The sequence below is a fragment of the Macroventuria anomochaeta genome (genome assembly GCF_010093625.1).
Source record: "Macroventuria anomochaeta strain CBS 525.71 unplaced genomic scaffold BU25scaffold_48, whole genome shotgun sequence".
In the NCBI taxonomy this organism is placed as follows: Eukaryota; Fungi; Ascomycota; class Dothideomycetes; order Pleosporales; family Didymellaceae; genus Macroventuria; species Macroventuria anomochaeta.
This window is the reverse complement of record NW_022985409.1, coordinates 58,133-73,438: the sequence shown is the minus strand read 5'-3', so window position 1 is coordinate 73,438 and position 15,306 is coordinate 58,133. Positions and strand designations below refer to the sequence as shown.

The window sequence follows — 15,306 nt, the reverse complement described above, 5'->3', positions numbered from 1 at the left end:
ATAGACTACATGCACAACTTCACATTGTAACACGTCTCACATCCACCCTTCGGAATGATCGGAACCATAGCTCGTGCACAGACCACCGCGTCTTGCCCCTCACGAGGGCTCCTGCATCTTTCCCCTCCCCCACTCTTACACCTCCGGTACGTCTAGCCCACTGTAGCTGCATCCACAACCACCACTTTGCAACCGCCAGGCGCGTCCACCAATCTTCGGCATGCTGCTAGCCCGATAAGCGGTTCCAGTAAGATGCTGATGAGAGGGGAACTGTCAGTGCGATATCACGCGTCGTTGCCATCGATAGGTGGGCAAGATGGCGGCAAGGAGGGGCGGAGTGGGAGCATGACAATGATCATTGCATTTGTGCAGTGCCTTTATACCTCAAGTTCTAGATGAAAGTCTTGATTGCTATCACGAACACTGTTCAACTTACAATTGACGAGTGAGTATTGGCTCGGTGACATCATGGCACCTTCAAAACCACAAATCATCCAGCAGAAGCAGAGGGACGCATCGAGCAAGCTCGATGTAAGTCATTGAAGCAGATAATCACCATTGAAGTTCGCGGCTGATTCTAGATGCGCAGGTCACTATAGTAGGCGCCGGACTCGGCGGCCTAGGAGCAGCCATCTCCATTCTACTCGAAGGCCACAACGTGCAAATCCTCGAAGTCGCACCAGAGATTGGAGAAATCGGAGCAGGAATCCAATGTCTCCCCAATTCCACACGTATCCTCATATCCTGGGGCCTAGAAGATGCACTATCGAAATTCGCCACCACACCGCGATTATGCAACATGATTGGGTGGAAGGGCCAGAAAATCTCTGATATGGACTTCCATGAGTATGGAGCCCAGTGTGGGACGCCGTTTTGGGACTTCCATCGTGCGAATCTGCATATGGCGCTGTTAGAGAGGGCGGTGGAGCTAGGTGCAAAATTGACGACGAACTCGAGAGTTGTGGATGTCGAGTATGAATTCAGTGGTGACCAGACAAGAGCAATTGCCGTATGTGCGGATGGCAAGAGACATATGGCGGACTTGGTGGTAGGTGCGGATGGCATCAACTCGAAATGCAGAGAGATACTGCTTGGTCATGAGGACCCTCCACTGCTGACGGGCGATCTGGCGTACAGGTTGCTGTTGGATACAGAGCAGATGATGAAGGATTCTGAGCTGAGAAGTTTCGTCGAGGACCCTCAAGTCAACTACTGGATTGGACCTGATGCACACGCTGGTACATCCAATGGCCCTTGCATCTCATTACATGCAACTGACAAGCTACAGTCAACTACGTCCTCCGTGGTGGCAAACTCTTCAACATGGTTCTCCTAGTACCCGACGACATGCCCGCTGGTGCCAACACACTCGCCGGCAATGTCGAAGAAATGCGCGCCTTATATGCAAACTGGGATCCTCGAATCCCCAAACTCCTCGCCTTATGTAAAGACGTTTTCAAGTGGCGTCTCATGATCCGTCCAGGCCTGGATCCAACGTGGTCGCACCCCTCAGCTGCTTTCACGATCTTGGGTGACGCTGCGCACGCTACGCTGCCATATCTTGCATCTGGCGCGGGGATGAGTCTTGAGGATGGACACGTTTTAGGTTTGTGCCTTGGAGCCACCAAGGACAAAAGCACGTTTGAGAAGAAGAAAGCACTGGACATCTACGAGCGCTGCCGCCGTGAGCGCACCGAGCGCGTCGTTTCACGAGGGAACCGTCAACAATACCTCTACCACGTGCACGACGGCGAGGAGCAGCAGGAGCGTGATCGTCTGCTCAGCGAGTTTGCGAAGTTCAACGGCAAGGGCAAGGTTGAGAGGGAGCAGTATGAAGCTGCGGGCTTGAGTGTCGAGATGGATCCGTTGGCTTGGAGATGGGGTGGTGTGGGGAGTTGGCTATTGACGTACGTTTGCGAGGAAGATGTTGAGAGGAGGACGAGAGAAGTTGAGGCTGAGGCGAAGTTTCCGAGTCCGAGGAGGGTGAGTGACGAGAGTGTTAGGGCTGTGTTGTAAAGATCGAGTTAAACGCATATAGGCTGTTGCAGTAGATGCAATAAATGGAGGTGTGTAACCGCGCAGGGCAGTAAAATCAGTATATTCTGTTCTTGTTGTTCTGTGTTCCGCCTCTCACCAGGCCATCAGCAAGGTCTGTTTACATGGCGTATGTATCGTGCAGTCAAGGGCCAAAGGTGCTTGTTGGAACAAACAAGAGCACTGCACCAAAACACGTGGCACACATGACCTCCTTACTCCATAAACCGTCACATAGGCGTTAGGTGGTCTGGTTTCGAGACTTGTCAACAATCAAATCAAATCTGGATCAAATCTTTATCGATAACGTACTCCCCGGGTATGTGACCGGCCCGTGTATGGGACTGGATTTTGCCAAGACTCACAAACACCACAACTACATTGCAACACTACTGCACAAACTCAAGTTGTACTCTAAGCCCTAGTATATCAAATTACTCTAAAGTACCTTGCGCATCATTTTTGCACGTTCGTGCATTGTGTCCTGCCTTGCCACATGTGCCACAGCGTCTTGAAGACTGAGTGCCTGGTTTAATGCGCGCCTTCTTACTTGCTCCTTTGTGTGCTCATCAAAGTGCTTTAGCCACTTCAAACCAAGCTCATTGTTTGTCCAGCCGTTTGCAGACACATTGTGTCGGGAAGCGTGGACAGTGCGCATATGGGAAGAATTGACGGATTGAACTGAGGTTGTATTGGGTAAAGCTACGGACAGTACATATAGGTGAGTAGCTGTAAACAATGCTAGTGTGACGTGGCAGTCACTCTCATGGCAGTCGCTTGAGTTGCTCAACTGAGAGTGATGATCATACTGAGTGTCACCGACGCAGCCCCACTGCTCGGGTCGATCAATACTACAGTTCCTCGGCTCCTCTCGTATTGTTGCGTAGTCCTGTTCGTTCAGTGTTGTTGCGGGTTGCCCTTTGACCGTAACACCTCCACATCAGTGAGCCAGGGTGGGTATCCTTGTTTGTCTAGCTTCAAAATGTGCTGAACAATTACCTCCTCTTCAGTTGCCTCAAGCCTCATTGATTTGGGCCTCCAGTTGCATTGTGAGAGTCCTCTATTGCGTTGTTGTCTTAGTGTACTTTCTGACACCTTGTAGATGATTGCAGCGCGTGGCACAGTTAGATTTGCATATTGTTTAAGAGCCTGGATGGCGAGCTGTATATCTGATTCCTTTGAGACCTTTTTAGCCTTGTTGCGTTGAGACATCATGGGTTATGTGAGGTTTAGTGGGGTCTTGGCAAAATCCAGTCACATACCCGGGCCGGTCACATACCCGGGAAGTACGTTGTTCTTTTTAAGTTGCGATGACCTAATCGGCATTTGTTGCGCATGCTGGGAAATATCCTGCTTTCAACAAGTGAGACATAATTTCTTCTTTTCGGATGGGTTAGACTCGTCCCTCGCAATGACACCCGCTTAGTGATAGCATACTCATGACGACACGTTGAATGCAGTAGGAAAGCCTTGAATGTGAAATAGACGCGTCGGGCGCGCGGACATGGGAAACATGTCGTTAGCGCCGCTTACATCAGAACCCCACTCTTTCACCTCGTCATGAGCTTAGAGAGAAGACCATGTCATGAACATACAGACCAATCTTGGAATTATTTTGCAGGTACAACGTCGCTTGAGTCCAGATATCGTCAACAGTTATGTCACATCGCTGTCGTGTCCTTCGACCCATTTATACACGGCAATGAAGAAGACAAACGTGCGGTGGCGAGGCAGCTGTACGACGCGTTCCCAACCGTGGGCTGGGTGTACCTGAAGGACCACGGTATCCTACAAGAACAGGTAGATCAGATCTTCAATCTTGTACGTCAGTCAAAACATATATGGAAACGGTCATCTGACAATGGTCAGGCAAAAACCTTCGACCAGCCTTTGCAGGAGAAGTTGAGATGGCGCCTTCAAGATGCAGAGCTGAATTAAGGCTATACTGCTGATGGAAACGAGGCAAACGGTGGTGTTGATCACAAGGAGTGTTATGAGCACCGCCGATTCGCAAATCCATGTTGTCTGACTAAGACTGATCTTGTTGCAGTAAATGCAATAAGTGAAGGTGTAACCGCGCAGGGCAGTAAGTCAGGGGTAACCGCGCGAAGCAGTAAAATCGGTATATATTGTTTTTTTTCTTGTTCAGTGTTGTCTCTCTCACCGGGCCATCAGGGTCTGTTTACATGACGTATCTGTCGTTCAGACAGAGGTAGAAAGGGCTTGTTGGAAAGGGTAAGAGCACTGCGCCAACACACGTGGCACACATGACCTCTATACTCCATTAATCGTCACAGATCTACCAGGCTTCCGCAAGACGATCGACGAATTCTACGCGCAATGCTTGTCCTTAGGTCTCGATGTTCTCAAGTGCCTGGCGATGGCCATGGACCTCGGCGATAACTTCTTCGACGACATCACAAAGAGGGCAGACCCTCAATTACGTATGCTGCACTACCCGGCCATCAAGAAGAAGATCGTTGAACAGGAAGGACACGCCCGAATTATTCCGCACACTGACTTTGGACTGTGCACGCTTCTTTTCCAGGACTCTGTTGGTGGCCTTGAGGTTGACCCCTTCCACACCGGTGATTTCAAGCCTGCGCTGCCTGTACCTGGCACTGTTCTCATCAATATTGCAGATCTCATGCAGCGACTGACGAACGATCAATGTCGAAGCACGATGCACAGGGTCGTAAGCCCGAGGGTGTCTGGCGACGTTCTGCCCTTGAGGTACTCGATGCTGTTTTTCATTCACTCTGATCCAGAAGCTATGATCGACCCTATCATCAAGGAGAAGGGTGAGGTCAAAAAATACGAGCCTGTCAATGCTGGGGAATGGCGAACCTACAACACAAGAAAGAACTACACAAGCCTACCCGCAGCTGCTGCTTGAGCATAAACAACAAAGGACTTGCAGTCAAGACACCGTTCCAGCACTTACCATCCTTAGATTTGGATGTGCAAAATTAGATATTCATTTTGGTATACCAGTCTTTGATCAATGGCCGCAGCAAGATGTATGTTTCAAGTCAAGCCACCAGCCACGCCGAGCGCATCCCTTGCCGAGCGGCCCTCATTACAACGCTTTGTTTACGCATGCACCTTTCCCTCATGACAGCCTTGCGCCACCTTGCTCACTTCGATGCATCGCAAATATAATGTCGAGGACGGCTGCTTGCTACGACCAATTTGCGCTCTCAACCTTCTCCAGGGGCAACCATTGACATTGCCCTCTGCACAAATTCAATCAATCCTTGACCTTCATCCGACATGAGTCCGCGAATGCTGCAGCGAGATGCCAGCTGCCCCAATGGTGGCGTCTTCTATAGCTGCAACAAAGGCTTCGTTGGCTGCTGCTTGGTGGAGGCATGCAATCCAGGCGTTAGATGTCCGGCAGACAAGGACAGGACACCAGACGGATGTAAGTAATAACTATTCTTGAGAAGCTCGCAACCATCGCGATCTGACCTCGATCAGCTTCGAGTAAAGATGCATCGACCACAACAACCGTCATCACCAGCACTGTGCCTGCAGCACCGATCTCGTCAACAACCACAACAAGCGTCACATTGCTGTCAACAACAACATCGGAGCCGGTATCTACTTCATTACTCGCGAGCTCAACCAATCGAGCGACAGCTGCAGAATCACCAGCGCCCGCAGCTGCTCTAAGCGCAGAACACAGTCATGACAGCGGGAATGCGACGCCGACAGCTGCCATCGTCGGCGGAGTCCTTGGAGGTATTATTCTCATCTCGATCATTGTAGGTCTGTTGTTCTGCATTCGGCGCAGAAAACGCACGAAGGTCTACAAAGCGGCAGTCTGTCCCTCGCCGCATGTCGGAAGTGACATGTCACCGCATCCTCTCGGTAAGTACAACCGCACCCTGAGGGACGTAACACCCGCATACTGACAGTTTGCTTATCAAGAGTCAAGAGTCTCAAGATTTGCTGGATTAGTAGGAAAGAAACAGAAATTTGTGCATCATATCGACAGTAGGCAAGTGGCGCCGCCAGCTGAGATGGACGGGGCGCCACAGAGGCATAGTCTTTGCACGGAGTTGCCTGCAAGTAACAATAGCATACGGAATGTTTTGATGGTAGAGCTGATGTAGAATCTGTGGTAATGTTGGCGATTTGGTGTTCTTGCGAAAGACCGTGTAGGATGCGCACGAATGGTGGAATAATGTGATACCTCAAGTTGGAAGGCAAGCTCTTTTGTAGATCAATGTGAGATAATTCCAATTGATTTATACGTTCACAATCGCGATAAGAGAGACCTATGGATGGAAGGCGCAGCCAAGTAGAGGCACGTGACCATAATTTACTGCCCACCGCCAGCAGGTGCTGCCCCATCTGCACACCGTGGTGATTTCCCAAACAACTCTTTATCACGACTTAGCATAACACTTCTCTGGTGACCCCAAACAACGCGACTTTCGTGTCTGCTACATCTGAGCTGGTATTTACTTGACCGCAGCCTAACGATGCCCCGCTGACGTCATCTTCGGCCTCGAAGCCAGGACCACTCTGGTCTCGCGACTTAGTGGTTTTGAATTTGCAAAGTGTCATCGACTTCGCTACTCGTTCAGAATCAGCAAACACACTACAACAACATGTCCGAGCAAGATGCGATGGTTACAGGTGCAGCGCAGACGCAAACCAAGAGTTTACCCCGCTACTTTCGAAACAATGCTCCGTTGGGACGACGAGATCCTCACAAGCAACTGCTAGCATCATTAGATCGACTGATTACGGAGCATCCACCACACAAGATCCCACCTGGCGGTGGTCTCTACTACGGACCTATCTCTGTGGCTTACCTTTTCTACGCTCTTCACATTGAGTATCCGGACCTGAAGCTGGACGACTACCCATTGAACACGTGGTCAGCAGCCTACATCGAGCAAGCGCAAGCAAACATCAAGGAGTTCCCACCACCATCACCAAGCAAATGCGGCGTTTCAAATGACATCATGTCATTGCTGGCGCTGTACGCCGTGACTGCGAAAGATAAAGATACCGTCCGGGAACTCTGCGATCATGCGGCCGTGCTGATTGAGCCAGAAGCATCCAATGAGTGGTTGTACGGGCGTGCTGGCTATTTGTACCTGCTACGACTGGTCCGTGGAGCCTTCAAAGATAGCAAGGAAATCACAGAGCTCATCGAAGATACAGCTGATGAGGTGATTGCAAACATCATGGACAGCCCTCGACCATGGAAGTGGCATGGTAAGGCGTACGTTGGGGCCGTGCATGGCGCGATTGGGATCATTACGCAAATTGTTCTTACGGACAAGTCATGGGCGCCCAAGCTCCAGGCTGAGTTGACGGTTCTGCTCAGCTATCAGTACGAGAGCGGTAATTTTCCATCGTTTCTTCCGCCAGGCAAAGACCGCCTTGTGCAAGTCTGCCACGGCGCACCTGGTGTCGTCTCTTCACTGCTCTCTATTCGACCATACTTCCCTGATCTCGTAGACCGCATCGATAAGGTCATATCAAAAGCCAGGGATTGTATATGGGAACGCGGCTTGTTGACTAAAGAGCCTTGTTTGTGTCACGGCATCACAGGCAATGCATTGGCCCTGAAAGAAGAGCAGTTTGAGCACTTCATGACCTATACGACAGGCCACGAGATCAAGTCTATGGCAAAGGATCACATGTTGGAGAAGTCGGACGATCCATCCGCGCTATGGTGCGGTGAGGCTGGACGTGCTTGGGCTTGGGCAGTGGCGGACAGGGGATTGGCGAAGAGACTACTCGGCTACAACGACATCTGAAGGGGTACAAGAGCGAGCATGGACAGGGAAAAGTTAAGGTCACGATGATACGAACGGCATGATTTACGAAATGGTGAGGCGAGAGCTTATCGGAAGAGTTCAGTTTGTCCTACTGGTGTACAGCGCTAGCATTCATGGCCGGCTGCATAGTTATGGCTGACCTTCCTTAGCAAATACCTTGAAACTACGAGATTAAGGAATTTCAACATTGCGTTTTCTGCGACGTATCACGCCTCTGAACTTCGCCTTCCTACTGGCCGAATGCTGAACTCGGCGCACGGCTTACCGGACCTGGGCTGCTGTTCATCCAGACGTCGGAGACCGTAAAGTGGCCTAGGTTCACCATGTCGCGTGATTTCAACCCTAGAATCTGTTCTGACGCATCTATAGAGATAATTAACGCGACAAGTCTCGGTCGTGATGGGGCTTGATCACACAATGCGAAGTTTGAGCACCCCACGCGTTGTGCGACATCCCCTGCCAATCATTCGACTATGACTATGCGCCACACATATGCTCAAAGGCACCCATCGCACCACTTGCACATCTTTTGAAATCTCTACTGACTCAAGAGTAAGTAGGTAAAGGCACAATTAGTCAGCTACACTGGCGTCTTCGTCGTTAGAGTCTTCTTTCAGAACGGTATGGACGTTGCACAAGACGGCTGTCTGCGCAATACTCCGAGACGTACCTCGTGCCACATGAGGAAGGAGACACAGCGCCGTTATTTGGAAAAGCCCTATCTTTTCCACGTCAGCACTTGCCGCTTGACTGAACATTTTCCATGTTGGCGCCTCTATCACACGCCCTGCCAATAGCGCACCGCCTACACTATCCAAGTGCGCCAGTGAAGCTCTTCGTCACCTAAATTACTCTGATCGTTGTTTTGCCACGTGCGAAGGTCATATAGATTTCTAAGTCTAATCTACGATCGCCGCCTTCACCTTGACATTCACTGACCTCACTTTCCCCTCGATTCCGCATTCTCCAACTTTCGCTCATTCTTCCCATTGCATTACTCAACTATTGAAACTTTACAAGTGAGTGACTCTTCTAAATCATAGTGTACTTGAATATGGACTCTTTGCCCGGGCAACGCGTCGCTACCACTAAAACAACACCAAAAGGAGAGCGAGAAGCGGACCCTCGAAATGTCTTCGCATCATCGAACACACCAATTGTGCATAGGATGCATTGTTTTCCTGCAATATGAGCATTGAAAACGGATGACACCTCGATATGGAACGCGCAATTTGTGCGGACAATGGCATTTTTCACACCCTACCCCAGCTTTCCTCCGTTTGTTTGTTTCTGCTGCGTAGCATCCAGTCCCTCAGCCATTGAGGAGTCTTCAGTATCGTGGAGAAGGGTCTGACATTCCTTCAGCAGGCTCACGTCTACCCCTCATCGCTCCATTTGCCCAGCATGTTCATGTCGTGGGCTTCTTGGCTTCTTGCAGCCCTGACTTTCGTTTCTGTCGTTACTTGCACACCCGCAACGCCCAACTCGAAGAGACAGTCCGGCAGTGGAATTGTCACAGGAATCGAATCCAGAGATCTGAATGGTAAGAGACAGTTCCGCTTCCAGTATCTTGAGCTAACACAAGTACCAGGCAATCCCTTCCTTCGTCTGGAAGTGCGCGATATGCGAGCCAACTACCCAGATCAATGGAACCTGTACCTCTTAGGTCTTGACCAACTACATACCACGAGTCAGAAGGAGCCTAACTCATACTACGGCCTTGCTGGTGAGTAGCCACTGCACGCTAGCCTGTATACAGACTGAATGACCACTTCACAGGAATCCATGGGAAACCGTATCAGACATGGCTCAATGCACCAGGCATCAGTTACAAGATTGGCAGCTCCGGTTATTGTCCCCATAGTATGGCACTATTTCTGGGGTGGCATCGTCCATATCTAGCTCTTTTCGAGGTACGTTGGCACCAAGTATCCAGATTTATGGCAGATGTTGACCCTCTACAGCAAGAGCTATACGCCCGCATTCAGAGAATTGCCGAGTACGCATCTGCTGATCAGATCGAACGTTACCGATGGGCAGCATATTCGTTCCGAATACCTTACTGGGACTGGTCTCAAGGCGAGCAGAGCGGCAACGTACCTGATTTCTTCATGACCGAAACGACCGTAGTCACTACCCCCGAAGGCCGCAATATCGAGATCTGGAACCCACTCTACAAGTACGAGTTCAAGCCGGTACCGTCCGCAGGTGCTTTCGATGGCAAGGTAAGGTGCATGCACAACAAATCAATGTCAAAGCTAACGCAAGCAATAGTGGTCACAGATCAATACCACGATCCGATGGCCAGCGTCAAACAGTCCTTGGGAGGAGTCGCGCCAATCCGAGTTTGCAGCAAGCTTTGTCAACTTACGACGACAGATCCAAGACCAAACCGCGCTCGCATTCCGACAAGGCACCCTCAACGGGTTCTGGGAAGCCATTGAGATGGTGCATGGCTGGGTACACGGAGCAATTGGAGGAGGGTATTCCACTGGCTTTGGCGGCACAGGTCATATGTGGCCTCTCGAGTACTCGTCCTATGAACCACTGTTCTGGCTCCACCACACGTACGTTCTGGCCGCAAGCTATTCTCCCTGAATCGAGGCTGACAAAGCTCTAGTAATGTCGACCGCCTCTTCGCACTGTACCAGGCGCAGAATCCTGGTGCCTACCTCCAGCCTTCCAACGTCGGCAGCGCCGGCAACGTATTCGTGGAAGACAACACCGTGGTCGATGGAGACACGCCACTCCTTCCTTTCCGACACAACCCAGGCAGCTTCTGGACAACAAATGAGGCTATGGATTGGAGACTTTTCGGTTACGACTATCCTGAGACTCAATCAGCCAACACTGCATCTGCACAAGCGACAGTTGCGCAGCTGTACAGTGGCAGTGTTCGAGGAAGAGTTGCGGCTGGACAGACCGGGGGCGTTGGACACCACTTCATGCCCGGTATGGAGGAGTCAAGCTACACGGACTGGGTCATCAACACGGCAGCAGCGCCACTCGACTTGCCTCCCACCTTCGTCGTGCAGTTTTCGCTCGTAGGTGACTTCTCATCAGATGCATCCACCGACGTAGGCATGTGGTCTGTCCTAATGCCTATGGATCACAACAAGGCCAAGCGCTCGCTCCGTGAGGCTGAGAAGCTGACGAAACGTGCAACTGCGGCCGACATGACATTGCACGGTACGGTCAGTTTGACATCTAGCCTACTAGATCAGATCGATGCTGGCAAGCTCCAGAGTCTTGATGAACAGGACGTGGTACCGTTCCTGAGAGAGAAGTTGACCTGGAAGGTCTACTCGGTGAGTCGTAGTAGCATTGACAGTCGTGGCCGTGATTGCTGACTTTCAATAGGGTGATGGCACTCAGCTTTCTGACTCGAGTCTAGATGCCATTAGGATCGATATCGCGAGCGAGATTGCACGCATCCCGAGTGACCCCAGTGCGCCGATTGAGTACAGCAACGACGCTATTGCGCACTCTGAGGTAACAGCGGGCAAGATGGGTGGTGCTAGCTGATCAGTTTTCTTTCGACATGCACATTCTTTTCCGCTCTGCACGTCCTAGGACCTACCTTCTCTTTGCACGAGCGATAGTCTGTAATAATGTAATATTCCTCTGCTTGATGATTCGTGGCTGCGTATTTCGTATAGGAGCGCACGCACAAGGTTCGTGTTTGCGGCAGAGCTCGCACCGAGAACTCGCACCGAGAACTCGCACGGAGATTGAACCAACCCCGCCCACGGGCAGCGGCCCCACAAGTCTCGAGTCTTATTGGTCAACCACGTTCAGCCACGTTCAGCCACGCTAGCCTTCACCTGCAGACCATCTCCACCCACTTTTTTCTTTGGCTTACAGACCATCTTTGTTATCTTTTGCGACCAGCAGACCAATTCTATTTGTCCCGAGTCAATTCTTGTAGATTCGATGAACGTGTACCTTTTCCACACAAGGCTATGACACCTGCGAGTTCGTTCGTTAGCCGCGGCCGGTGCTGTCAACTGGCTTTACATCGTTCAATAGACGGCACTTCATCGGCAGCACGTGAGCTTACATCTACTGCATATATTCTAAGAGGGAACTCATCACGGACATTCAGAACTACGCAGTCTCTTTCTCTCTCCAGAGCCCGCACTAGACACTCCTACAAACTCAGTTTCAGCTCAGCCTCCACACGCAACATGTCTACCGAGCCCGCGAAGAAAGACTGGTCAGCGACTCAGTACCTCAAGTTTGGCAACGAACGCACTCGTCCCGTCTACGACCTCATGTCACAGATAGCCCCACACATCACCACGCAGAATCCACGGATCTACGATCTAGGCTGTGGCCCGGGGAACTCGACCAAAGTCCTTCTCGATACCTTTCCGGGCGCCAACGTCACTGGCATGGACTCCTCACCGGACATGCTCTCCAAAGCATCTGCCTCCCTCCCAGACATCGAATTCATCAAAGGCGATCTTCACACCTTCGTTCCCAAAGAAGGGGAAGAAGTGGACCTCCTCTTCAGCAACGCAGTCTTCCACTGGCTGCGCAGTCCCACACGCATCGGGACTCTTACTCGTCTCTTCCAAACCCTTAAGTGTGGCGGCGTGCTAGCTATCCAAGTCCCAGATAATCACAACGAGCACACCCACCGTTTGATGCGGGAAGTTGCCACACAACACGACTCACCCTGGTACCCGTACTTTGCAGATACGCGGATCGGCAAGTTTGAAGATAAGAGCAGACCGGATCTAGACTCTATAGAGCCACCCAACATGTTTTACAATGCTCTTGCGCCGCACGCAGCTTCGGTCAATCTCTGGCGCACTAAGTATCAGCACGTGCTGAAGGATGCGGGAGCCATTGTCGAGTGGGTGAAAGGTACGGGATTACAGCCATATCTGCAGAGGATTGAGCACGAGGAACCGAAGAAGGCGTTTTTGGAGGAGTATGAGAAGAGGTTGGCGAAGGCATATCCGGAGTTGGTGGATGGGAAGGTGCTGCTTGGATACCCGAGGCTGTTTGTTGTCGCAGTGAGAAAGTGAGCATTATTGGTATCTCTCGACATGAGCAGCATAGAAAAGATCCGGTATTGCTTTTGTGCAGGGTGAAGGCTCGCGCTTGCCCACCTGCATTAGCGCCAAAGGCCATCATCAAGGCTGATAGTCGCAGCTTCCTTACGCTTCCTACTCACACTCCGAGACTCCTTCGTTGCGACGTCTCTCATTAGGTGGGTTTCTAAGGCGTGATCTCAAGCTGTGATCCCCATTTCTCCAGCTTAATTTCTTACAGCTAACCTTAAGTTAGTTAGCAAAAGTAGAAATAGTTGATTCAATCCTGTTGAAGATGGGATAGGAGAGAGCAGGCCTCCAGCCAATCTGCAGGGCAAGAGGTCCAACCCCTTGGGCCGAGTCCCTATTGTGCTTTCAACTTCAACGTAGATAGGATGAAACAATCAACCACGACGCCTACAGTAGGCCTCCATTGTTGCACCCTGGTTCCAATTGTATCACTATGAGCTTCTCTTACCAGCGATCTATTCTAATTAAAAAAGTATACTTAAACTACTGTACAAAGTAGGCCTATAGTAGAGTTGCTAAGGCAAGCTTTGACTTATAATCTATACTACGCTTAGACACCCCTTTTAGTAGCAGCAAACGTTATGCAATCGCTGTCTAACAGCAACATGGTTGTTTCGAAAAAACCAGGTACACCCCGTGACCTGAGCAATGTAAGCCAACCATTCTCCAACATCACCAAAATGGTCTTCTACCTCTAGATTCGACGAGACTATGCAAACGCTACGTAAAGAAGACCTATACAAAGAGCTAGCATAGTATCTCCTGTGCGCACGTGCACACCTTTGTTGCAGCTGATTCACCGTGACAAGGGCGCAAAAAGATATCGACGACTTCCACAAGTCGATGACCCCCCTTGATAATTGGAACGACGGTGAGGTATGGCTTTGTTGTAAAGTAGAGTGTAAGATTAAGGGATGAGATCCGTGAGGGATTGGCTGCTTAGACAAACAACACTAACTATATAAGGTAATGGGTACTGGTGGAATTCACCTTCTAATAACTTTTTGGCCTGAAGAACAAATTCGTGGGTAGATGAGATCCTGGTTTCTAGACAGAGGGGGGTTAGCAACTTGTGAAAGTCTTTATGGGCTCTTGGCTATTGTACGCAGCCTGTGGTCAGAGTTACGCATAGAGCTGGTTCGCTGTCCAGGTTACGGGATGTACCTGGTCTTTTCGAAAGGCCTATATTACGTTTACAAATAGTTAAGGCCACAACTTGAAGTTACGCCTCAGAAACCCCTCTACTGCTCTGCGTTCACTTGCATCAGTATCCTACTCTCTCTGTCGCGGTAAATCGTGAGTGATCAGTACGCGTGTGCGGAAGTATTGAAGGATTGAACTGAGGTTGTATTGAACTAAGCTGTGTGTTTAAATAGTGTGAGGACAGGGAGGTTTGACCATGAGACTGTTGTGTTAGTATAATTGTTTGACGGAGTATTATATCGGTCCGTTTATACTCAACCTTACTGTACTGATCTAACTGTACTGCGACAGTTATTCTTATGGCAGGTGAGGTACGACAGGCATTAGCACCCTAAACCGTGACACTCTCTCTCACTCACTGATCCTCATCGCCAGATGTACGACAGGCTGAAACACCGATCACCCTGGTGACATGTCCTGCAGCCACCGTACTCTAGACGGCCTTGGTGCAGCGCCTACACCCAGTAGTTCTTTGTCATGCGATCTCAATCCGGCCTGATGTATTTCCAATACCGTTCTTTTTTCTGGGTTTCGACCCACGAGGCGTACAGCTATGGACATAAATTACACACTGCATCCCAAGGAGCCCGTGCATTCGATCAAGTTCCCTTCACCAACCATCAGCCACCAAGCGAAAGTGGTCAATCGACAACGAGTTTTCGGCCTTGAAGATACAACATCCTCGCGACAGCCCTTCCAAACAACCTCCAGCGCGACGTGAGCATTTCAGTTAAAAGAACTGGTCTGTACCTGGCGTTGTGCATGGGACGCTCTTACCCAGGATCAGACGATCGAGTTTCAAGATGGGGATACACCGGAAGTCGATGTCAGCCTGCAAGTCCAAGCCCTGATAGATTCACATTGGTGGAACCAAGCGCAGACAAAAGTGTACAGATACCGCTTATGGGCAGTGTCTACCGCAAAGCCACCTGGACCAATATCTGGCTGGGTCGTGACTCCGATGGTGCGGGTGTAGCCCTGGATCAATTGTATGAACAAGGCCTCCAGGCCATTTTGGACCCAGACTGCGCCGAGAAGATACACAGCATCCTACAGAGAGCATGGTTTGGACGCATATGGATCATACAAGAGCTGCTGCTTGCGCAGTCTGATGCTCCGACACTTGTCTTGGGCCCACTTGAGAATGGGTGGGAGCTCTTTGCTGAGGCCGTATTGCAATTTGAGGCATTGTG

At 50.5% G+C, this 15,306-nt stretch overlaps 6 protein-coding genes across 6 annotated transcripts; all 6 read left to right on the top strand.

Moving 5' to 3' along the window:
- The first annotated feature begins 141 nt into the window (after positions 1-141).
- Positions 142-2,055, top strand: BU25DRAFT_443420 (FAD binding domain-containing protein). Its single transcript, XM_033709357.1, has 3 exons — positions 142-531; positions 590-1,238; positions 1,289-2,055. The coding sequence occupies exons 1-3, from the start codon at positions 469-471 to the stop codon at positions 2,014-2,016; spliced, it is 1,440 nt and encodes a 479-aa protein (XP_033556235.1). The 5' UTR covers positions 142-468; the 3' UTR covers positions 2,017-2,055.
- Positions 2,056-4,234: 2,179 nt separating this feature from the next.
- BU25DRAFT_217668 (Clavaminate synthase-like protein) lies at positions 4,235-5,228 on the top strand. The gene has a single exon (XM_033701277.1). The coding sequence runs from the start codon at positions 4,415-4,417 to the stop codon at positions 4,928-4,930; it is 516 nt and encodes a 171-aa protein (XP_033556234.1). The 5' UTR covers positions 4,235-4,414; the 3' UTR covers positions 4,931-5,228.
- BU25DRAFT_217662 (uncharacterized protein) lies at positions 5,120-6,284 on the top strand. The gene is made up of 3 exons (XM_033701276.1): positions 5,120-5,458; positions 5,515-5,907; positions 5,968-6,284. Exons 1-3 carry the CDS (start codon positions 5,308-5,310, stop codon positions 6,150-6,152), a joined length of 729 nt encoding a protein of 242 aa, XP_033556233.1. The 5' UTR covers positions 5,120-5,307; the 3' UTR covers positions 6,153-6,284.
- Positions 6,285-6,671: 387 nt separating this feature from the next.
- BU25DRAFT_353158 (uncharacterized protein) lies at positions 6,672-7,817 on the top strand (the record flags this gene model as incomplete). The annotated part of the gene is made up of 1 exon (XM_033703441.1): positions 6,672-7,817. The coding sequence occupies one exon, from the start codon at positions 6,672-6,674 to the stop codon at positions 7,815-7,817; it is 1,146 nt and encodes a 381-aa protein (XP_033556232.1).
- Positions 7,818-9,242: 1,425 nt separating this feature from the next.
- Positions 9,243-11,463, top strand: BU25DRAFT_481089 (tyrosinase; the record flags this gene model as incomplete). Its single annotated transcript, XM_033711081.1, has 7 exons — positions 9,243-9,381; positions 9,430-9,564; positions 9,618-9,751; positions 9,803-10,063; positions 10,113-10,405; positions 10,459-11,146; positions 11,199-11,463. The coding sequence occupies 7 exons, from the start codon at positions 9,243-9,245 to the stop codon at positions 11,361-11,363; spliced, it is 1,815 nt and encodes a 604-aa protein (XP_033556231.1). The 3' UTR covers positions 11,364-11,463.
- Positions 11,464-11,974: 511 nt separating this feature from the next.
- BU25DRAFT_415550 (S-adenosyl-L-methionine-dependent methyltransferase) lies at positions 11,975-13,022 on the top strand. Its single transcript, XM_033707564.1, has one exon. It carries the CDS (start codon positions 12,026-12,028, stop codon positions 12,872-12,874), a length of 849 nt encoding a protein of 282 aa, XP_033556230.1. The 5' UTR covers positions 11,975-12,025; the 3' UTR covers positions 12,875-13,022.
- Positions 13,023-15,306: the final 2,284 nt, after the last annotated feature.